Genomic DNA, 23,881 nt, shown 5'->3' on the forward strand with positions numbered 1-23,881 from the left:
AACACATGCGGCCCATTTCAATGAAAAGCGATATCAACCTAAAAAACATAAACAATGTCTAGCCAGAAGAAACAGACTCATTTGAACTTTTGCAAGACCCAAAGTCCTAGTTTTTGCTTTAATTTTTCCAGAATCCTAAGTAATGAGATTTTCATTGAAGGCCATGTAATGTAAAGTGGCTCATTTGGCATCTCAAGACATACATCTACTTTTGGTTAATCTTAGCTGTGAGGGTACAATGTCCTACAATCCTAGTACCCCCACTCCCTCAATAGGAACACAGTTTCTTCAGGTGAAAAAAGAAGTTGTCATGAGGACACTTCACTAAATGTGTGCTTGGCATAAGGAGACGTGTGCATTGATCTTGGCATAATGGTTCTACTACTAATAGCATTCTACAGAAAGCTTTTGGAGATTTTAGTTGGGAAATAAGATAAAAGCACTTTCTAAAAGGCTTGCTTGATAAGGTAGGAAGTTAATTACAAAAGCTCGTGAGAAAAAATCATAAGCTAGTTCAATAAGTACAGGAAATCAAGATGAGAGTCATTAAAGAAACAAAAGGTTTTTTAATTTGTTTAGTTTTTTTTTTTTTTTTTTTTGCGAGTGTCAAGCCACTCAAAGAACTTCAATCAATCTTCACTTTTTAGCTGTAACTGCCAGAATATAATTCCACGGCCTTAAAACCATGATTGAGATACCAGTTTATAATGGTGTGGTCAAGGGTGAAGGAATATAAAGTTTACTGCAAAATGTCAAAATAGTTTGATCATTAGTAGATATCTATGAAAAGTGGTGCTGAGAAAAATTAAAGCACAAAAATCCAAGGAGAAAAAATAAGCCAAGGTCGTTAACGATTAAATTTGTGACCCAAATGAGAGAGGGAGTAGCGGAAAAGAATCAACAGAATCAACACCAAACATCCTAGTGTGCTTTCATTTTCCAGCAATCATTTGTGATTTCTGATTTATCCTACTCTTTTTGACACCATGGACGGTAACGTAAACAATAATTTATAATGACATTGCGTATTTATTAACAGAACTTTTTAAAGGAAAAATTTATTAATTAAATAAAGAAAAAGATAAAAGATTAGAGATAAGGCATCCCTTAACAAACAAGAAAGCTACAATAGGATTCTCCATTCATTCTTACAAAGATTATCAAGAGAAAAATATGAAACAAGCCATTGGCCTTAGCCCAAAATGTGGCAAGGAACCTAACCCAATTCAACGAAGGACATGAAAAAAACTGATGGGCATCAAAGTACAATTGTAAGAGGTACTAACTGATGCATGATCAACTCAAAGATGTTTGGTTTGGGGGCAAATTTTTTCTTGGATAAATTTTTTCCCCATTTTCAGTTGTTTAATTTGAGAAGACTTCAAATGGAAAACTTGGGTGGAAATGAGTTTCTACATCACTTTGCTAACATTTTCCTCCAAAATTAGAAGGAAGCTAATTTTCCTTTACCCTTCCATTCCCAACATTCATTTCTCCCAAGAGTTTTCAAACAAAACCAAACATACGAAAATAAATTATCATTTAAATTTTCAATTAGAAAATAGTTTTCATGGAAAACTGTGTCATAAGAAATATATTTCCCACCAAACCACCTCCTTAGAAAAGATATGTTAATAGAGATAAACATAGTAATCACAAAAGGCACTAACTCATCTCCACGTGGAGCAATCCTCAGAAGACGCAATGAAGGTGACAGAATCTGGAAGAAATCTTTATCTGGTGACACAACCCGTACCTGTGTAGTTAGTGTTACATATCAGTGACAAGTAAACTACAATCCAGAGATTGAACTATACACTAACAGAAAAAGGTAGAGAGAGAGATGAATATCCCCCACAAACTCAAATAAACATACAAGACATCTCAAGAAAACATGTCTAGCAAGTCATACTATAAAAAAGATAACTTGAAAAATAGGAAACTTCCTAGAACACAATCTAAATAAAAGGACATTTATTCTCAATGAGTATGCCTAATTCTTACTATGAAACTGTTAAAACGAGAAGATGGACGGAATACGTCGTCAAATCAATGACTGCCAGATTTTAGATTCTTTCATGATAAAGCAGGATGCCACATGACATCAATACTTCATACAAACTTGCCAAAGTTAAGGTAGCTGTGTGGGTTGGATTTAGGCCACAAGACAAAAGCGGTCTGGGGAATGCAAATTAATTAGGTTAGATGTTATTTTTAACTCAAGTAGCATATATTCATAGCACATATATTTTACACAGAAGGGAAAGGAATGTGATGTTGATTTTGTGCAATCATATTTGTTTGAATTGAACAGTCATTGAAATGATGTGATTTAAGCGTGATATAATAATGAAGTCATATATAGGCCATTATAGCTTTATAATGGTTTTTGAGCTTACCATCCACAAAACCCCGTTAAGTAACTTAAGATTTAATAACATAGAGTAACAACCATTATAAGTTGTTTTTCTAACATATTATCCATTATAGTACTTTTTTATAAATAAGTATTAGGTTCTAAAAGGTTTATTATAAATCTATTACAAGTTTTATTTTAAATATATCTTTTACAGAACTCAAGTTACGGTTATAAAACTAATATTTTCGAGTTAAAAATTCAATAATGATATCCGCAAAATGAGTCGTCACATCGTGAGGTGCCGCGTCCGACACATCACAACTATTACCGCAATCGCGACAATATCACCATTTTTTTATGGATGTAAGGTCAACATGACGAACTCTATATCAATAAAATTCTCCATCATCTTATCATGTCTTCTTAGAGTCGAGCTTTCCCAAACCATAGTTCTTTATGGTCAAATTACAATAATGGAATTAGGTCAGCCAAAGAAACCAACAATCGAGGGCTAAGCTTCTTCATGTGAATGATTAAAATCTCTTATTTTAATGGTCATAGATTTAGAGCCAAATGTCGCACTGTTGAGGAAAATTTTTAATTTTGTTTCCAAAACTCTAGAACAAACTAAGAGTACATAGCTTTGTTCTGATCATGCAAAACAACATAATTTTCTATTGATATATTGTTTAGTACATAAAACAATCAGCTATATTGTGGAAAAGTTGAAAGAGAATCGTTTTAGATAGTTTGGGTGTGTGCGAATTCAAGGTATTAGCGAACTGAGAAAGTTGGATCTCGGGAGATTTAAAAAGATGGTGAGGAAGACCAAAGATGACTTGGGGGACAGGGGTGGAAAAGGATATGAATGATCAAGACTTACAAATTGAGATGGTAGAAAGTCAAAACGAATGGATCAGAAGAATCCATGTGGAAGACCATTGAAATTGAAGAAAAAAAATTACATAATGAAGATTTTAATCTATAATTGCATTTTTGTTGTTGAACTATTATTATTATACAATAATATGCTCATAGCTATTATAATTGCAGTATATGAAGTACTTTTAGTGGATAATCAATAAACTTCTTAGTTAAGCATTTTGTTAACGATCAAAATTATGAGCAACTATAATTTAAATGATAAATAATAGTAAAAAATTAATAAGGAGATGTTATAAGAACTTTCTCTACAATTTAGAGAGATGTTAGAAGAAATCTTTTATAACCTCTTTTCGACAACTAACGTTATAACAGTGAAATATCAAGTGTTACACGTTAGATAACAGTTGTGGCAACTCTCAAACAGGTTACATACGGCCATTACATAACATAACAGACTTGTTTTTATTCCACGCTTTGGGTCTATGCAAATAGATAGTTAGTAATTTTGAATTAAATATTTATCACTTGGTATTTTAGTAATAACTTTTATAAGGTTTGAGAAAACCTACAATATAAATTGATTTAATTGGAAAATTTCTATGTATTAAAATTTTTGTCAATTAAAAATGCCTAATAAAACATGTAACATGGTATTGCTATCACCTATAAAAATCACTTATATTCTTTAACTCCTTCTTTCCAAGACATTTTTAGCATGAATAAAAAATCACTTATGTTCTCCATAAAAATCATCCTCATCCTTTCAGTTTATCTACTGCTATATACAATAGCAAACCTATTATATTCATATTATAATTTTTAACTCCCTCTTTTCAGGACATTTTTAGCTTCTCTAATCCACTTAAACCTCTTAAAGGCATTCTGAAACATTCATTTCAAAGCTAGAATGGTGCATTTTGTGCTTGATGCGACCCCTGCTCGGGTGCTTCTTTACCTTATCTTCAATATCTTCACTCCATGCTCCAGCCGAATATTTTCTTCCTAGCTTCACCTTATAATTTATAAATACATCTTAGCTCAAACATCTTGTCACATATATAGAATTTCCTTTTACCCTAACATATGCTAAGGTTGAACAAAATCCAGGTTGGTACCCCATTCCATTTCCACCCAACCTTGATCATATGAATCACATCTTGGTCAAGTTCTCCATTGGAAGAAACGATCCAAGTTACCATGACTAAAAAGAAAATTTCATGCAACCAAAAACTTTATTAAAAGGTAGTTTCGGGAAAAAACTTATATATCAAAATTGTGCTTGATAAGGTAAACGTCCTTAAAATTAACAAAAAAAGAGCCATGTGATCCATACAAAATATAATATATATTTTTAGGATATAAATTTGATTACACAACAAGAATTTCACCTTGTAACCAGCATCGACACTCCTTAAAGCAAGAGTTCCTATAACATCATCAGCTTCAACACCAGGCACCTAAGATCAAAGAGGAAAATGTAATAAGTTATCACAAAGAGGAAATTCAAAATATCATATCTACACATGTAGCTGTTTTGTTAACTTGGTTACCTCAATTACTTTAATTGACATAGCCTTGATGGACGCTTTTAAGTACTGAAGTCCTTGAACCACCGTATCAGGCGTAGGGCCACGGTTGCTCTTATATTGTGGATACATGGTGTGGCGAAAATTTGTGCCTTCACCAAAATAGTACTAATTTCATTAGTCACCTTCACAAAATATCTCGGATAAGAACTTAACAAACAAGAATTAGACACACTGTTACATCGTACATAAAGAACAAACATTATCACCCCACAAGAAGCAACAATACATCATGTTACCAAAAATAATCTCTTCCAAGCATCCATATACACGTACCACTGCTAATAGCATAGAGAACTTGTGCTACATCATTTTTTACAATAAAGTTAACAAAGTAGCAATTTTAAATTTTGACATATTAATTCCCAAATTTGCAAGAATGCATCCCCAAATACGAAAATCACCTGATTTTGCAGATTCTTTTCTTTTTTACTTAACAAATTTTGAGTTCAACTAACATAGAACAGATGTATAAGAGCTGTCAACTGGCCCTTAAACTGCTACTAATAATCACAGAGATCATTGTCAACTAGAACAGAGTAGAGACTCAACTAAATGTATGCAATTGTCAAAACAATGGCGCATGTGAACAAAAAAAAGGAACACCCTGTAATCAGTCATTTAAGCTAAGAATCACAGTTTGACGATTAGCCTTATCCCCTCTCCCTTGAAAAAGAAGGTTCAAAAAGCACTAAGAATACATTAGTACATAGAGGTTTAAATGCCCTAGCATTCATGAATCAAACACATCAAAAGGTAATCATACACTTTGTGCTATCTAATTAAAGAACAGAAACATCTATTGTTAACAAAGTTTTCGAACACTCATACAAAGCAAAATTATAAAAAGTATATCATATCAAGATATGAATTATAAAAAGTTAATCATATTTAGATATGACAAGCACCCAAAGATTAAAACTATAATTGCAAGGCTATTTTTGACTAACCCAATTTTCATACAAGGGAGCTACTCATCTAGCTCATCTCTATATGAGTATCCAATCACAAAATGTTCACTCAAAAAATTTTTAAACCCAAACAGTAGGTGGTACCAAAAATGGAAATTTGCCATGTCATTTAATAACAAAAAATGAATTTTTTCAAAACAATTACAGAAAAGCTTGATGGATTAAAACAATTTGGTTACAATGATGTAGAAAAATATTCAGTCAAGGTAGTTCAAAGAATTTTCCCCTCCTTCATACTTCCACCCTTCCCCTTGGGGAGTTCAAAGAATTGAAGATTTTAAAAAATCATATTGAAACATACCTTTGAACATTAGACTTTGTTTTGAGGAAATAGTGATTTCACCATATGGAGTTCCTGAAATAAGAAAGTTCTTTATTAAAGATGCAAAACGTTTGCATATCTTCAGGATACTCTGCTTCATAATGATGAGAAAGTTTTTCAAAATACAAATTCCAGCGAACTAGTTTGGTAGTCTTCTTAAACTCCGTAACACGTTCTTGAAAGTTGAAGTATATCATGCAAGAAAGTATGTCAACAGGATCAACACTGAGAGAATACATTATTTCTCTTTTTCTCCTAATGTCCTTTCCCAATAAATTTGCAGCAACTAAAGGATTTCAAATTAGAGATCACATTGTATAAGGCTTGCCATAGTAAAACATCAGTTAAGACACTTTAGATGGTTTAACCAACATTTTTCCTATCATGATTTGGCTTCTAGCTCATAGCCAAATTCCAAATGTCTTCTTAGATTTGGTTGACGAAAAAGGCAATGAAAGCATTTTGCTCATTTCTCATCATGTCACTCATTATAATAAAATGAAAAGGAAGTCAAGAATACAACACTTGAAGGGCAGACCGTGCTCCATTATCTTTTGGTTGGGTGGCATATATATCAAGATCTTAGTCCAACTCTAAGAAACACAAATGCAAGAAATGATAGCTCTCTTCTCAAGCATTAATGACAATAGCATAACATTATTAAACCCATGAGAGTATTTAAGAACATTCAGGTTAGCAATTTTATACATTAGCATCAGATCACATTGTGATTCAGCTAAAGGTTTTTAAAAACTCATTCACTCTAGTGTGATTTGACAGGAAAATTGTGAATACAATAACATAGGCAACTTAGGCCCATACAACACAAATTAAAACCACGTTACTATCATTGCAGATAACCAACCTTCTACTGACCAACCATTTCTGGCCATCGAAAAGAAAACCTAAATAATAGTCTCAACTCCATCCTTAACAGCATGTGATATTAGCAATCACCTCCAAATTTCAAGTGAGGAAGTTGTTTCCAGACCATAGAGTAAAAACAAGGCCTTATCGCATCGCATTGTCCCCATTGTAAAGGGGTAAAAAAACCGCGTTTTTGGTCATATCAAGGGATATCTTATGGTTTCGACCGATACTTAGTCCTTATGATAACCACATCACTCTTGTTATCGCATTACAGTTCCATTACCGCAGTCGCGAATGTTACCACAATTTTACACTATGTTCCAGACATGTAGAGTTCACAAAAGCACTATCAACACTATATGAAGCATTAGTTATAAAAGCTTTATAGGGTTCATAATCAAGGGCTAAAAGGTTCGTAAGGTCACAACTGGCAACACCCAAATTTTCTTTAATAAACAACTTAGCCTTAAGTACAGAAATTAACTTAAGCACAAGAAGATACATATTCACAAGCTTAGGCGGAAAGATATACAGCCAGTTCTACAGCTAAAGGCATGAAAATGCTAGATTAGAAACCTCACCAATATGGTCAAACACCACCTGAAAAAAAATATAGTAATACATAAAAGGTAAGTAACTATGCAAATTGACTACATATAAGCAATTGAACAACAATCAAATACATAAATGAAAAAGTTCACTAAAATACATTTGAACAAGCTAACACACACGTTATTAAAAAATTGACACTGCAATGTTTCAGTCTCACAACATCTGATAACCTAAGTCGGCCATTCGACCGCAAAAAAAAAAAAATAGAAGTCAAAAATTTGTAGTTATATCCTCAGCTACCTACCCGACCCCTCTTTTTTTTAAGATAAGCTTTAAAAAATAAGTCAACAGATAGTGAAAATGAAATCAAGGATACACAACCCTCTATTTAGTAAAATAGAAAATAACAATGATTAAACAAGGGAAGAAATAATCCCAAAAAGCCAACAAAAAACTATTTTGAAATGAAATCCTACCAAACAATCAAAGTTTGATGACCAATCTTGTTGCAGAAGTCCTAGAATTCTTCTATCAAGATAATCATATAATAGCCGCTCAAGTTGTACAGCCATTGTCCCACTAGAACCAAAGAACTTCTAAGTATCAGCGCAAGAAGCATGATTAATTACATGACATCATCAAAGCATACAATCCAATGCCCATTCCTTTGAAGTACACAACAAATTTATCAATTTATGCCAAGAAGCAGACTGCAACAAAGAATTGAACCCCATCCCAACCAAGAATATGTTCATAAACTACAAGTTAAGAAGACCAAAACATGTTTTCTTTAACTTATACTAAATCTTAAAGTCTTGGAAATCCCTAAAATTTTTCCCCGCGGGAACTCTAAACTGAAAGTCCACAACAAGTAATACAATCTTAGACAGCAAAGCACGACTCTTTAGCATTGTTGAGTTCTCATTAGTTTTCTACATAAACTCGATCCTGAGTGGAAGCTCTCATCAGTTAGCGCATGAGCTATTGCAAAAGTAAAAAATATAAACTTACTAAATGTTGAAAACAAATCCTTTGGTCGTTTCCATATATAGAAATTAAAATCTTGTGATCAACCATCTAATAAAAAACAGAATAAACAAGTCCACAACTTGAAATCATATTACATTTTTGCGTAAAAAAATATTGGAATTAAAGATACGATAAGTGTCAATGATAGAGAATGAAAGATCCTTTAGGTCAATTGATAAGCATACCTAGTCATTTTCATCATCGCACTTCTATCAATGATAAAGGGCCAAAGGCCATGAAAAACTCGCATAAATTGAGAAGTAACCAACAATAACCAACAGAAGCAAGAAGCAAGAAGCAACTATGACTATATACCACAAATTTAAAGCTATCATCTGGCCATGGTAATAGTAGACTAAAATTTGAAAGCATCAAACTCAGTAGCTTTGAACTACACTACAAAATACACCCTTGATTTTGAAGTCATCCGTAATGATCATATGCAGCAATAGAGCTAGGTAAAGTTAGGGATAGTCATGGGTCCAAGACCCTGTTGGACCTGCTCCGGATTCGCCTCTTTTTTAAGGGTCTGGGTCTTAATTTTTGAGACCCATCGAATCCGGGTCGGATCTGGATCATAAAAATATTTGACGGGTCCAGGTCCGGGTCCTAAGGTGAAGACCCAGACCCGGACCCGGACCCGGACCCTAAACCTTTAAATTTAATATTATGAATTTCTGAAATCTAAATTCTAATATTAATTTTTTTATTATTAATATATGATGCCTTAAATATTGATTATTTGCCTTCTCCTTAATCTCAATCCAGTAACTACCGAAGTACCAGTGTCCAATAACCCTAACTTTTTCTTTCTACTCTAATATAAACTATGTATCTCATTTAGTCTTTTATATTTGATTTTTAATTATGTATTTAGACATGTGTTTTTACGTTTTAGTAATTATTTTGTATTTGAATTTTATGGACTCAAACAATACGATAATAAGTTGCTTTCAAAACTACAAAAGACTCGCAAAAGGTTCAATTTTGACAAATCAAAGAGGCTTTATATAAGACCCATTAAGGACCCTAGACCCGTCAGATCCGTAGGGTCTGGGTCTGAAAATTTTGGACCCTTAGGGTCCGGATCCGGGTCTGGATCCATAAAAAATAAAAGTGTCCGGGTTCGAGTCTGGCCAGACCCGCTCCAGACCCGCCCCATGACCATCCTTAGGTAAAGTATGATGAACAACTTTATATTTATCTTATGATTGCTAATTACTTGTTTATTTTAAGGAACAAAATCTGAGTTGTGAACTACTTATGAATCAATATAAGTAATTCGTAAGGAATAAGTTTCAGAAAATGAACATCTTAGTTTTACGAAGTGACATAGTTACCGTGAATTTGATAGGGGTAGACGAGGGTACTTCTTAGGGATATTGCCTCATAGCGCCTAAGATGAGCCTCAGAGTGCCTTTGGTCTTAGCCTTAGAAGAAGCCCATTTGATGCGGCACACACCTGCTCCTCTTTACTTTTTTTCTCTATTTTTCTTCTCTACTGCTGCTTATTACTTTTGCTTAATCTATTTGAGGTTATTATTATTTTTTTCTTGGGTTTTAGGGCTCCTCACACCTAAAGGCTAGTCTTGTAGGGATCATAGTGCAAAATATTATCTATATCTATATCACGACCGTATTGTAAATTGATTTTTTAGCTCAAAATATAGGTCGAGAGAACCACAAAATCATCAAAATTGACTCCAAAATATTTCACAAATGAGACCGAAACCACATTTTTTAGTGCAAGGAACCCTTAGCACTATAGGGAGCATTCTGCCTTTTAAAACTAAGATGAACATAAAGTGGACGAGGGAAAAGAAGAACAAGACAATCTACTCATAAGAAAGTGGTGAGACTGAGGAGGTAAATAGAGACATTAGACTAAGTTCAAGGGAAAAGGTTCATCAAGAGAGTCTAACGACTATGCTAAAGGAATATACTATTGGCTATAACATGCTACAATTATTTTCCCATTAGGAGGAATATATGTACGTACTTCAGTACACGCATATGTTTGACATCTAATCTAAACTTCTTTTAAAGAAGAGCGATCTCCACAACTTTCAAGGAAGCATTAAATCCTTGACATTCAAACTGAATATAACTAAACAAATCCAAATTTAAAACATAAAAAGACATAGAAATATATAAAAGCTTACCGCAACATGTGATGGATTGAAAGCGAGTACATCTATTATCTGCAAAAAAGATGATTGCTAGTCATTACAAATTATTAAGCAAATAATAAGTTTAAATTAGAATCAAATTCTTCTATCCACACTCAAAAGTCAACCAAAAATCTAAAAAAAAAAAAACAATAGTTGTTGGATAACAATTGGGTTTGGTAAAGAGGATTTAACAATAAAATGAAGAGAGGGGATTGTTATCTTGTGGATCAATACTCTTGTTTTGGAAAAGGAAAAGGAAGGCTAATGGAAGAATCTCATTTACTATTCATTTTAATAATTAATCAATAAAGTCTTCAATTTTAGAAGATTCAGAAGAAAAATACAGGCCCACTTTATCTCCCTCCACAATTGTTGTCTAAACACAACATAAGAAACAATAACTCATGATGACAATACTAGTTGGACACACGTGAAGGAAGAATTCAAAGGGGAAGCTTGAGCAGGAAATGACTACAGAGACAATTAACATGTTCTATTCACAAACTCGAATGTCCCCTCATAAACAAAATGAAAAGGGAAGAGAGAAAGAAGACGTCATATAATAGACAATTATACCATACTTTTAGTAAATCAAAAGTGAGACAGCACAGACTTCCATGAGCAAGAAAACAAATGAATTCAAATAAGACAAGGACAAAAAGAGCACACAGAACTATTATTTGAAACATGTAATATAACTCCAGAAATGGACAAGAATGTACGACCGCGGTAATCAAATGTGAACAAGACCTGTGGTAGAAGGGGGGCAATGGAGACAATTAACATGTTCTATTCACAAACTCGAATGTCCCCTCATAAACAAAATGAAAAGGGAAGAGAGAAAGATGACATCATATAATAGACAATTATACCATACTTTTAGTAAATCAAAAGTGAGACAGCACAAACTTCCATGAGCAAGAAAACAAATGAATTCAAATAAGACAAGGACAAAAAGAGCACACAGAACTATTATTTGAAACATGTAATAAAACTCCAGAAATAGACAAGAATGTACGACCGCGGTAATCAAATGTGAACAAGACCTGTGGTAGAAGGGGGCAACCAGGGAACTTACAAGAGATAAAGCTGCGAATATGGTCAATGCCCAGTCTCCATTACCATCAGCGTTAGAAAGATAGCCATGGTGCAATTTTGCTAGCAGACCAAGGAAAAAAAAACAATTAGAAGTAAATCAACAGTTCCCAATTTATTTCCAGCAAAGAATCTGTGCAAAATGAAGCAGTTCAAATATACAGGATAGAAAAGCAACAATATCAAGCTTTTACATTGTTCTAGCCAATGTTGCACGTAATTGGATACACTATGAAACATAGTACTAGAACGTTGAACACTACCTATAAAGCATGTGGAACGATAGTGACGAAGTGTTTTTTTAAACCATATATACATAGTATAACATTACCTTGATATGAAACATAATGTCGCTTTCAAGCCTCAAACTTCAAATGAAGTTTTGGAAAGCACATAGTTCATAGTTTTGGGTTGAAGTTCCAAGAACGAGGAGCAATGAATAGTTCCCAGTTCCCAGTTTAAGGCTCATAAAAGATATAAACAAGATCAACTAAAAAAGGTTTGAAAGATGAAGCTCATGCACACAATAATTTACTATGATCACCAAGTTTAAAGTAGAAGTGTATCAAATTGATGATGACATGGTGTCTAAAAAGAGTTCATGCTATCACTATTAAAGCTGCTTTAATGATTGCCAAATAGTTGATTAAGTTAATGCCTTTTTAAGCAAAAGAAGATGTCAGGAAAATATATTAAAACACTAAAAAATACAAAATAACATAAGTGTGTGCAAAAGTACCTAAAAGTTTGTAGTAGGCTCTGTATATAATAGCGCTTCCATCAATGAGCATCACCCTACCATTTGGAAAAGCTTCACTTGATGCGGCACCATTGGCAGTGACAGAATGTGAAAATACACGTTGACTGATGGTTTGCACACCTTTTAATGAATTGTCCACATTTCTAGCAGAGGAAAAGAGTGGAAATTTGGGAGTATCTCGTTTTGAACAGTAAGATACCTTGGAAAACCCCTATTGGTATCAAAAGTGTCAACAGAAAGTGATCAGTTTGATGTTGAACAACTTTAGTAATACTATGCACGCAAATACTGGAAAACATAAGCAGAGTAAAATTTGTATAATTAGAAATTAAAATTCCTTTATTGTTGAAAGATAAAAAAATTTTAAAATAGAAAATTTCAAAAAAAAATTTGCAACATTCTTGTCATAGTCAGTGGAATCATTGCTATTGTTTTTCAAATTCAAGCACAATCTCGATTGAGCCATATATGTATAGTTCATCAATTTTGGATTATAATGAACTATACAGCCATACACACTTTTTTTTTGTGAAATTGCAAATGATGTTCACTATAAAGTGTCAATTGGAAACAAGCTATTTTTTTTACGAGGGTATCTAAACCCCGTAACTCTGCCTAGGTTGAGCCACTTAATAGCATTAAAGTAATGTAATGACATTTGACATTACTATTTTAAAGGGGGGGGATAAATTAAAAGATAACTTTTTATGCGTTTGTAACATCAACATAAGCTCCAAGCCTTACACATAAACAAAACAAGTTACAAGCTACTCCCCATGGTCCATTCCAAATCACATCCCTTTCTCGATACCTCTGGTTCCAACTTTTTCGGTCTGTTTTTCTACATAAAGGTAGCAACTTCAAAGTGAAAAAGGTACCTTAATCCACAATATGTTTGGCAAGTGGGTATTTTATTTCATGAATGATAATAGGTAAATCTAATGTTTAAAGATAAGGAGTCATGGACATTATTATCTAATGTTCTAAGCTATTTCAAATTCAAAACCAATTGAACATTCATTCTCCTATTTCTTGCTATTTACGTACAAAGGATAGAGAAACAACATATAGAAAAAGTAGTTAGAAGAAAGAAGTCATTAGAGAGAGAGTCGAAAATGGAGTAGCAAACTAGCTTGTTTTGTAATATAAGTTTAAGTGTACTATAATTCTAACGGTAGCTATAAATGCATAAACATTGGTGCTATTTCAAAATAAAAATAAAAAAAAAAAAAAAAACGCTACACTTCAAATTTGTTTTGAAAAATAACAAAATCGTTTTTTGCCACATCAACATTTCAACACAATTTTCTTCTCTAATGAATACCAAAATATGTATCATTGGTTAAAAGGTGTTTAATACTGTATTTGTGTGCTAAACATCAAAGGTGCAAACACATAAAAATTGGTAAAATTAACAATAATTAATTCAAGAACAATGGTTCAAATGCAAATATGATTAATTTCAATATTTAAATTGTTCAAACCTGAGAAAAAAGAATAATCAAAACAAAGAGAGAGGCTATGTTATTATTCCTAGGAGCTACTTAATAATAAGCATATCTAATTATACAAGCATCCAGCTAATGGAGATGTGAAATTGAGAAAGCACACGTATTAAGAAACATTGGTGATTCTAGAAAATATACCATGAGGACCTAGTTTCTTATAAGAGAGTGATAATAGGCATTAAATCAATTATTATTTACAATTATTTTAGATTTTGGTTCGGAATGTGAGTCAAGTCTGAGAAATTAATTTCATCGTATAAAAAGTTGATCAATTTGCAAAATAACTAAAATGAATACTACTTAAGCGTACTTATAGTCAATAATAGAAACATTGTTCAGGAATGACATCATAATATAATTTGAAGGCTAGAGCTCAAATTTGCTTAAAAAGAATGCATTAACTTCTAAAACAAGGAGCTTATGTGATGATATTGGAGTTTTTCACATTGTAGAAGTACTGATTGTGGAATATTCTAGAGAGGGTGATAGAAGCTGTATCTAGGTGATAGGAGCTTCTATGATATCCCGCTTATAGTAGCTATGATCTAGGTATAGAAGACAGCGGATCATACCCTTTCAAAAGGGCTTGCAGCCAACGAAATCCCCGGCTCCCATCTATCTGTTAAATAAACAATTGAATATGTGAAACGAATATTAATTAGCCCTGCGAAGGGAATAAATATTAACTAATTACCATTAGTGTCTTATTTCACTTAACTTCATCAATAATGACCTTAGTCTAAGAAAAAAGATTTTCCCTCCCTTGGATAATTGGAAGGAGCGGATTGTTTTATACTTTTCATCTAAGCTTTTACAAGGTTGTTAGGGAAGTGTTCTAAAACCAACTAGTAGTTGCTTGATTTCTTTGTAGTTTTTCCCACAATTTCTATGTCACTTATATAAATCAAAAACATTGCTAATAAAAGCAGATTTTAATGAATAGACCAATGGAAATAAAGGGAGGTAGTAGCAAGAACTAAACTATTGTTTGTTGTAATGATGCTCAAAGATTATGCTCAAAGACTATGCTCAAAGATTTATGCTTTTTCTTTTGAAAAACCATTCCAATAAAGTGAAAAAAAAGTGAAAACATGACAAAAAGTGAAAAAAAAGCTTGTCACACTTCGAAAGCATAACAAAGAGCTCCTTTAAAACCACATAAACAGTGCAAAAGAAGGCCTCATCACTATATCGCGGCCATATTATAAAGGTTCTTGAGTTTACCGCGACTGAAATGTATGTCACATTAACCACAAAAGTATTCGTAATGACCGCAATATCCATTTTGCAACCGTTACCACAAGTGTGATTGAAATCGTTTTTTGCACTATGCACACGAACACTACATGTGTCAAAGGAAAAAGAAAACAAATCAAGAATACCAGTTGGATTACCTTTACATTAAGAATGGATGAGAACTTTATTACATATGATTGGCAAATATTTCTACCAACCCCATACGTAGGTAGCTTCTTTCCTAAGCAATCAATGGAGCTTGAGTAGACATGAAGATGAGACAAACAATAGCGCGCCATATACTTATGCGGTCAAGCCAGTATATTTTGCCTACACAAAGAAAGCAATTACTTGCAATGTTCTTTTATTTGGAATCACAATGAACTAAAGTAAAATGGTTTGTTAAATCAAGTGAACTTTTTATTTATAAGAACCTTCAAATCATGTTTGTTATCAAGAGTCAATGGAAAAGGACCTCTTTGTTTTTACAAGGGTAAGATTAAATACATGTAACCTCTCTAAACTCTGCTTAAGTGAGAGCAACTTAGTGACATTGAGCCAATTAAATGTTGTTGATAGATGTAGAAAGCAAATAAAACTACTAAATATGTTGTCCATAGAATGGACAATAACAAAATGTGCGTTTCTACTGAAAACAAACATAGTCAAGAATTTTCGGAGAGAATAGAAACAAAAAACCATGCTTTTGTAGCAAAACATAATAGCACAGCTATCAAAATCCAGCCTTTCAGTTTTCTCATTATCCTTGTAACCGGAAGAAGTATAGAGTGGCCATACCCAATGTAAAAAAAAGTTCAAATGAATAGCATGAATAACTTCAAATGAAAAATACTATCAATCAAAGCATTGGAATTATTATCTAACCACAAGCCCACAAGCAAAATTTTAAACCTCAAAATGAGTGCATGTCACATTAGTGTTAACAATAACAACAATGCTAGAACCTTGATCCTAAAAAATTGTAGTCGGCTACATAAACCGATATATCAGTTCAAATGGTCATCCACATGCAAAAAATGTCAACAACATACTGTTCTCTGACCTTGCCTAGTAAGGGGTTTAAACGTAAAAAATCATGGTCAAATAGAACCAATGCAGGGTCACAATTTCTTTCAATCACACAACTTTCCGGAAAGGGGTTTTCCGTGGATAAATTATTGAGTGGTAAATAAAACTCGAATATTTCAAAACAGACCTATATGTCAAAGTAATCAGTCTAATAGCTTATGAGGATGACAATGTGCATAATGTAACTTTAATAAGTACAACTATACATTTACTTATACATCAATGAAGAACCCAGAATTTGATGATGGGGTTGTGCAACTTATTTTAATACAAATATTCTCTCCCTCCTTATATTTAATTAATGTACACTAGATTGTGAAATCAACTAACCTTTAAGAGCTCAATTTTTATGTCTTCATTATTATCAAAAACTCTAATTAGTAAAATATAAAAAGATTATATTATATAGATATTTTGAATACATAGTACAATAAAAAAAAACTTTTAAACCCCTACAAAATTCAATACCCTGAAAAAATTTAGCTCTTTCCCTTAATATTCTATCTTAAATTCTTATCTTCAAAACAACAATAATTCCTTGAACTACAACAAAACAATTTACAAATGTCATTTTCTCTCATTCCTATAGCAGCCATTTTACTCATGACAATCAAAATTTACAAAATAAATTGAAGGATATGCAAAAGGATTGACATTGTCAGTATAATGGTGATTTCATTTTAGCTATAATGATAAGCATCGATCAAGTTCTTTATTTCCATAGCATTTATTGTAAAAAAAGCAAATTAGAGTTGACAAAATATTATAGATCAAAGATGTGAATTGCTTAACATTGCCCTAAAAATGTTGATCATGTGAGTTGATAAATGATTCAGGATCATACTCGGAACCCATAATTTTTTTACTTCATTTTTTAAAAAAAAAAATCACATACTCTCAATTTATAGTTCATCCAAAACTTAAATACAATAAATACGAATTAATTTGATAAACTAAAATATACAAATAAAAGCATATAAATAATTTGTGTGCATACAAATAACTTTGTATTTATTTAAGGAAATTTTTATACTCATAATCATTATAATGAATATAAACAGCAACAAACAATCTGATGAAATCGCAGTCAGTGTATCCATACACTTTTCAAGCCCAATTTTCTTCAATTTTCTTTTATTCATCTCAATTGTATTTGAAAAGCCCTTTATTAGAATCTCCTAACATATGCCCATATAAAATTGATTAATCCATACCGTATTCTTATCATTGTAATAATTGAGTAGAATTTCCAGAGAGATACCACAATTTTCTAACCTATACATTTGTACTAATTTCTAAATCTTGTGAGTTAAATAGATTTGTTCATAATGCATTATTATTTTTAGTAAGTAATGATGCAGTCGGATCGATCAAATTTTTAGTGCTTTATTATTTTAAGTTGCCACCAGTCCTCCCAAATCATTGTTTCATAATTTTCCTATTTTTTGTGATAAAATGATAATTGTATTAATTATCTATAAGAGCATACATTTGTGCAATATATACAAGAGGTTGATAATCAACCATATCAATAATCAAGGAAAAGTATCCCATGATAAATGGGTAGTCAAAGTCCTAAGAAAAACTAACTCCTTAACTCTAGTGATTGAAAATATAATTTGTACAGAGAATGGTAATAAATAAAGTAGAAGATATTAGCAATATATTTACTTATCATGCCCCCAAAAGATGGATGATCCATTAATGAGTCCGATCTTGGATAAAAGTTCATGAAATCGTGGTCTAGGTAGTGGCTTTGTGAGAGCATCAACAAGTTGGTTGTCGACGAAAATATGACTGACCTGAAGGGTGCCTTGCTTAACTTTGTCATAGACGTAGTGAAAGTGAATTGCTAGATGTTTCATTTTGGATTGGAACACTAGATTTGCCGAATACGTGATGGCACTTAATTTGTCACAAAAAATAGCAAGAATGATGAAAGAAACATAACCCAACTCATACATAAAAAAAGTGATCCAATCTATTACTGTAGTGGTGGAAGCGACGGCACAAAATCCAGCCTCAGTGAAAGAACAAGCTATTTTCTTTTGTCGTTTTGAGCCCCAAGCAATAGGATTATGGCCAAGATAGACAATATAGCCAGTAGTACTACGAAAATTATCTTTGTCACCCGCTTAATTTGCGTCTGTAAAAGCATGGAGTTGAAGGGGAGAGGACTTGCGAAACAATAACCCTTGATTTACGGTACCATGTAATTAACGAAGTAGACGTTTCAAAGCAGTCAAATGAGAATCAAATGGATTTTGCATAGATTGGGAGAGTTTATTTACGGTAAATGAAATGTTTGTGTGAGTTAACAAGAGATATTGAAGATCACCTACAAGGACACGATAGTTGGTGGGATTTGGTAAAGGGGAGCATTCACAAAGCATAAGAGGGGGTTTAGTAGCAATAGGGGTACTTGCAAGTTTACATTCCTATAGATTAGCTTTGTGAAGTATGTCATTGATGTACTTCCTTTAAGAGAGAAATAAACCATGAGGGTGAGGGATGACTTCCACAAAGAGAAAGTATGATAGAAGACCAAGGTCTCTAAGAGAAAAACAAGATGCTAAAGTAGTGCTAAAGTTATCTAATTGAGACCGATTAGGACCCGTGATAATAATGTCATCTACATATTGTAACAACCCAACTTACTGTTTGACTGAACAAGACAAGTCATCACGGGGTTTACTTACCCAAAGAACTCAAATCTCAAATCATAACGCGTGAAAAGGGTCACCAGATCTAAAACATAACTATTACAACTAATCTTGATCCAAATATATAAACCAAATCCAAAATAATCATACAACTATAAAAGTCCGAAATAATCAACATAACCAAATCTACTACACACTTACTAAAGCCCAACGCAAACACTACAACTTCTATACGTAGTCAAATTCAAAATATCTTCAAGGTATACTCTAATCAGCTCTGCTGTCCCATCGTTCCCGACTAGTACTGTAAGCAATCTAAAATATAGAAACAACAGGGAGATAGATTTAACTGAATGAGCAAAAGCGATCTAAAATAAAACAAACATGATAAATCAAAATAAAAGATTTAAAAGCAACATCAGTCCTAGATCTTTGTGCGCACTGGGAGTCTAGTGGAAAGAAACCTCCATAGCTCTAAAGCCATGTCTCTCTCGGGTGAAGATAGTCAATTTTTAAATGACAATTCGCCTCAAAATAGGGAGTGAGGGACATTTTCCCTCTACTCCGTCAATGACCAGCTCGTGAGCTCAATCCATTGACCATATCACAATAACATCATAAGTAATCAACAAGTTCACCTCATTAATCTTCAATATCAAAGAAACTTTAGTAAAACAGTTTTCAAGAAAGGTAGTTTGGTCAGACTCTTTAATAGACTGCTACTACTCACCGACAACGTCACTTTAAGGAGTCAAGTCCAGTCCACAGCTATCAACTAGAAGGGTTCCTCGATGATATCGTCTCCTGAAGCATAACAAAGTCACAACATCACCAAAGAGCGTTCAATACTACTATACTAATATATATAACTTATTACATTTCCTCTTAAAACAGTAGCTTAACCGAGACTTTATTCTAATATTCTAACTTTCCATATCCTAAGTTTGTTTCTAAACATAAAGAAGAACCTAGAGTAAACCAACGATGCTCATATATTTATATTCATCCTAAATCCTCACTTATCGATACCTTCGAGAATCATCTACTTTATTCAAGAACATCAATTATCAAATATCTTAATTATTAACAAATTTTCCTCGGTAAGTTCTATACCCAAGGTAATCCATCATATCTCAAAAATTTATATCAACAATCATTATTCTTCAAATCACATATATTCATTCAAGAATGTCAAGATACCCAACATTCACCATTAAGGAGCATTTCCCAACAAATTCATAAATCTCAATTTAACTAGTCTAACATCAAAAACACAAGATCCATCTAATTTAAGTTCAATCAACAATGAGGTTCCTCCATTCTTATTGAAACAAGTATATTTGTAAATTTTGAAGTCAATTAATAGTCTTATGTTCTCATGGTGAAAATGATTCTTTGATGAAGACATAATAATAAATAGAGTGAGAAAAGAAAATGTTTTTAAATCTTACGATATAAAGTAATAGAAGAAAGAAAGAAAAAGAAAAATAATATAAAAACAAAAGAAAATGAAAGGACAAGGGTAGATGATACTAGCTCCATCTTTTTCTTTGGCAGAAATGGACCAAAGAAAAAAGAACCAATGCCTTGTTTGTTCAACGAATCACGCGACCAAAACCGATCGATGGAAAGAAGTGGGATTGCTGTATTTCGGGCCAAACTCACGCAGAACGGAAGGGCCATTGTTGGTCTTCTTTATTAAAAAAAAAAAGGTTGAAGAAATAACAGTGGCTGCTGCCCTTGTTTCGAAAATCAGGGGAAAGATGAAAATGGTGCTGCAATTGAGCTTCGAAAAATCAAAGAAAGAAAGTGGAAGAATATACCTGATTTGTTTCTCTTCATTATTTTTCGAAAATCAGCAGAAAAGGTAACCAGTTTCTTCGAAAATCGAAGGCAGAGGAAGGATCAGTGCTTGCTTCTTGCGAAAATCAGGAGGAAAAGGCTAGAGTTGTTTTTTGTTCGAAAGATTAGAGAAAAGTACGAATAACACTGGGGTTCAGGGTGGGAGATGATGAACAGTATTAGGGTCCGTTTGGAGTTGGAATGGTATTGGAACCTCATACCAGAATGGTATGGATTCAGAACCCTATACCGGACTAAAACTGTTTGGTTTAATCCTGTAATAGATATTCAATCTATTCACACTGTTTGGTTCAATTATGGGATTGATTCTCTGTCCAGTTTATATATATATATATATATATATATATATATATATATATATATATATATATATATATATATATATATATATATATATATATATATATATATATATATATATATATATATATAATTATATTTAATTATTTCTGAAATTAATTTTAATAAATATCTTGTATACATGAATTTAAATGTTAACTTATATACATATATATCAAAAATATAGTTACGATTTCTTAAATAAAGAGGTTCGAATCAATATGATTATTTAATTAAAATGTGTGAGCCCACGAAGGTGATTCTCTTAGTTAGGTCTCGCAAGAAAATCAATTGAGATAAAAATAAATAAATAAATAAATAAACATAATAATAATAATAATAATAATAATAATAATAATAATAATAATTTAAGGCTGTCATTCCTCCTTCTCTTCCTTCTCCTTCTTTCTCTCTTCCCTCTTCTCTCACGTCCCTCCCTCAGTAGAAGAACCAGCAGCCGCGCCACTGTGTCCACCACCAGCAGCGGGCCATGTCGTTTTGTTCTCCTCTGCAGGCGGCCACCGCAGCACACTCTCTTCTCCCTCCTCCCTCGCTGTGAGTAGCCGGCAGCCAACCCACGAGCAGCCGCCAGATGCTGTCCGATTTAAGGCTGCTCTCCAGCCAGTTTTGGCCCTCGTGCACCACCACCACGACCTTCATCCTCCTCTTTACCACTTTTCTGAAATTAGGGTTTGAATATGGGATGGAATGGAGTTTAAAACTTAGGGGTAGGAGGGTATGGAATTCTAGAGGATTGGAATGGGATGAAAATCCAAAGGGTATGACATCCCAATGTAAAAAGGCCTAACCAAACATTGGAATGGTTGCGATACCATTCCATACCATTAAAAAAGAGCCAACCAAACATACCCTTAATGGTATGGACAAAAATCGATTTTTATAGCAAATAAGAACTGTAATTACAATTTTGTTTATTAAATTATTTATTTTTTTATAAAGAATTACATATACTAATAATCATACACTTAAGCCCAAGGTCTTCCTTATTATTTTAGCCCAAAATTATTTATTTAACTTAATTCAAAATAAGGCAAAATTATAAGAAACTATCTATTATATACCCCATTTTTTAAAAAAAATTACCTTATGTAAAAGTTTATGAAAAAAACTGCCTTATATAATACAAAATCTTTGCAAAACACTACCTTTTAACGGATTTTAACAGTTGACCGTTAATTTTGGCCTTTGACCATCACGTGACTCTTAAAAGGGACCTTCTTCTTCATCTCATTTTCACTTTCTGCAGGAAATCAGAAGATTAAAGCCTTCTAGGAGAGAATGAACTCGAATCCGCAAGAAATCAGAATTATCATTGATCATACTAGCAAAATAAGATGACCATGATCTACCTAAACCAGCAGCACCAACAATAGCTTCAAGGAGTATATTACTAGCAGCAATGAAAGCAATAAAATCACCAAGTTCAATTTTAAGGAAAGAAAAAGACCCACCAGCAACAGGGACTTCTACGACAAATTCAGTATAACAAAACACTGATAGTAAATCAGAAATCCCAAAAATTGCATAAGAAAGTACAATTGCAGGGCCAGCATGGTTATGAGCTTCTTGACCCGTAATACTGAAAATACCCGACCCGACAACAGATCCAAAACTAAGCCAAATTAAATCCTACCAAGTCAAACATTTGCTTAAAGGGTTAACACTTTCTTTCCTTAATTCAAAAAGCTCGAAAGAGTCAGAAGAACGACTCAATAATCGATCTTTGAGACGTGGGAAAATCTGGGAAAGGCCGGATTTGTAGTCAGAGAAAGAACTGAAGGATTTTTCAGGGAAAAAATCATGCTTTTTAAATGACCAATAATTGGTTTCGGGTAGTTGAGTTTCATCAATGGCGGTGGAGGTAGAATGAGATGAAGAAGAAGGTCCCTTTTAAGAGTCATGTGAGTGTCACGTGATGATCAAAGGCCAAAATTAACGGTCAACTGTTAAAATACGTTAAAAGGTAGTGTTTTGCAAAGATTTGTATTATATAAGGTAGTTTTTTGCAAAAACTTTTACATAAGGTAGTTTTTTAACAATTGGGCATACAATAGGTAGTTTCTTATAATTTTGCCCCAAAATAATTCTCGTTTTAATATTTATTTTAAACTACCCAATTCTAAAATATAAATTTCTCAAATGTTATAACCTACTCATCTTCAATTGAACTTCGTCCTGAAAGTTAAAATAAATCCCCACAGTCTAAACTTAATTCTTTTTCTAGTATACTTGACCAACTATCCATAATATGTACAACATAGAAGCTATGTTAACCAACTAACCTTAAAACGTATACTAAGATCTAACATGCCCCGAAATCTTACGGTTCTACCAACCTTAGAATAAAGTTCATCCCCAAACTTACTTCTTAAAACTAAGGAGGTGTAATAGTTATAACAACGATCAACGTAAGATATCCTTAAGTGTCTGAATAGTTCGCTCAGTTTGTGCATCTGTATTCATAATATGATCGCTCAAACATAACATCCAACTTCCAACTAATATCACAACGAAATCTACGTCACTTTAAGCACGAGCAAAGCAAATTAAGATTTCCTTAAT

At 32.9% G+C, this 23,881-nt stretch overlaps 1 protein-coding gene across 13 annotated transcripts in view; it reads right to left on the reverse strand.

Annotated features, from left to right (window-relative positions):
• The window catches only part of LOC130824324 (uncharacterized), a 29,509-nt gene extending 6,341 nt beyond the window's left edge, over positions 1-23,168 (reverse strand). Inside the window, exons 1-12 of one of the 13 annotated variants that reach the window (XM_057689271.1) lie at positions 22,465-23,168; positions 19,827-19,900; positions 19,298-19,411; positions 15,503-15,674; positions 12,580-12,811; positions 11,824-11,903; positions 10,737-10,775; positions 7,575-7,593; positions 6,103-6,156; positions 4,795-4,922; positions 4,633-4,701; positions 1,671-1,756 (exon numbers count right to left, since the gene is read on the reverse strand). In XM_057689271.1, coding sequence (XP_057545254.1) covers positions 1,671-1,756; positions 4,633-4,701; positions 4,795-4,922; positions 6,103-6,156; positions 7,575-7,593; positions 10,737-10,775; positions 11,824-11,903; positions 12,580-12,811; positions 15,503-15,643 — 848 coding nt within the window. In that variant the 5' untranslated portion in view covers positions 15,644-15,674; positions 19,298-19,411; positions 19,827-19,900; positions 22,465-23,168. Of the gene's footprint in view, positions 1-1,670; positions 1,757-4,632; positions 4,702-4,794; positions 4,923-6,102; positions 6,157-7,574; positions 7,594-8,021; positions 8,125-10,736; positions 10,776-11,823; positions 11,904-12,579; positions 12,812-14,680; positions 14,728-15,502; positions 15,675-19,297; positions 19,412-19,826; positions 19,901-20,919; positions 21,219-22,464 lie in introns of those variants that run through there. The other 12 variants (XM_057689267.1, XM_057689270.1, XM_057689269.1 and 9 more) reach the window with 12 other exon arrangements.
• Between the last annotated feature and the right edge of the window lie 713 nt (positions 23,169-23,881).

This window comes from Amaranthus tricolor, chromosome 9, assembly GCF_026212465.1.
Source record: "Amaranthus tricolor cultivar Red isolate AtriRed21 chromosome 9, ASM2621246v1, whole genome shotgun sequence".
Taxonomy (NCBI): domain Eukaryota; kingdom Viridiplantae; phylum Streptophyta; class Magnoliopsida; order Caryophyllales; family Amaranthaceae; genus Amaranthus; species Amaranthus tricolor.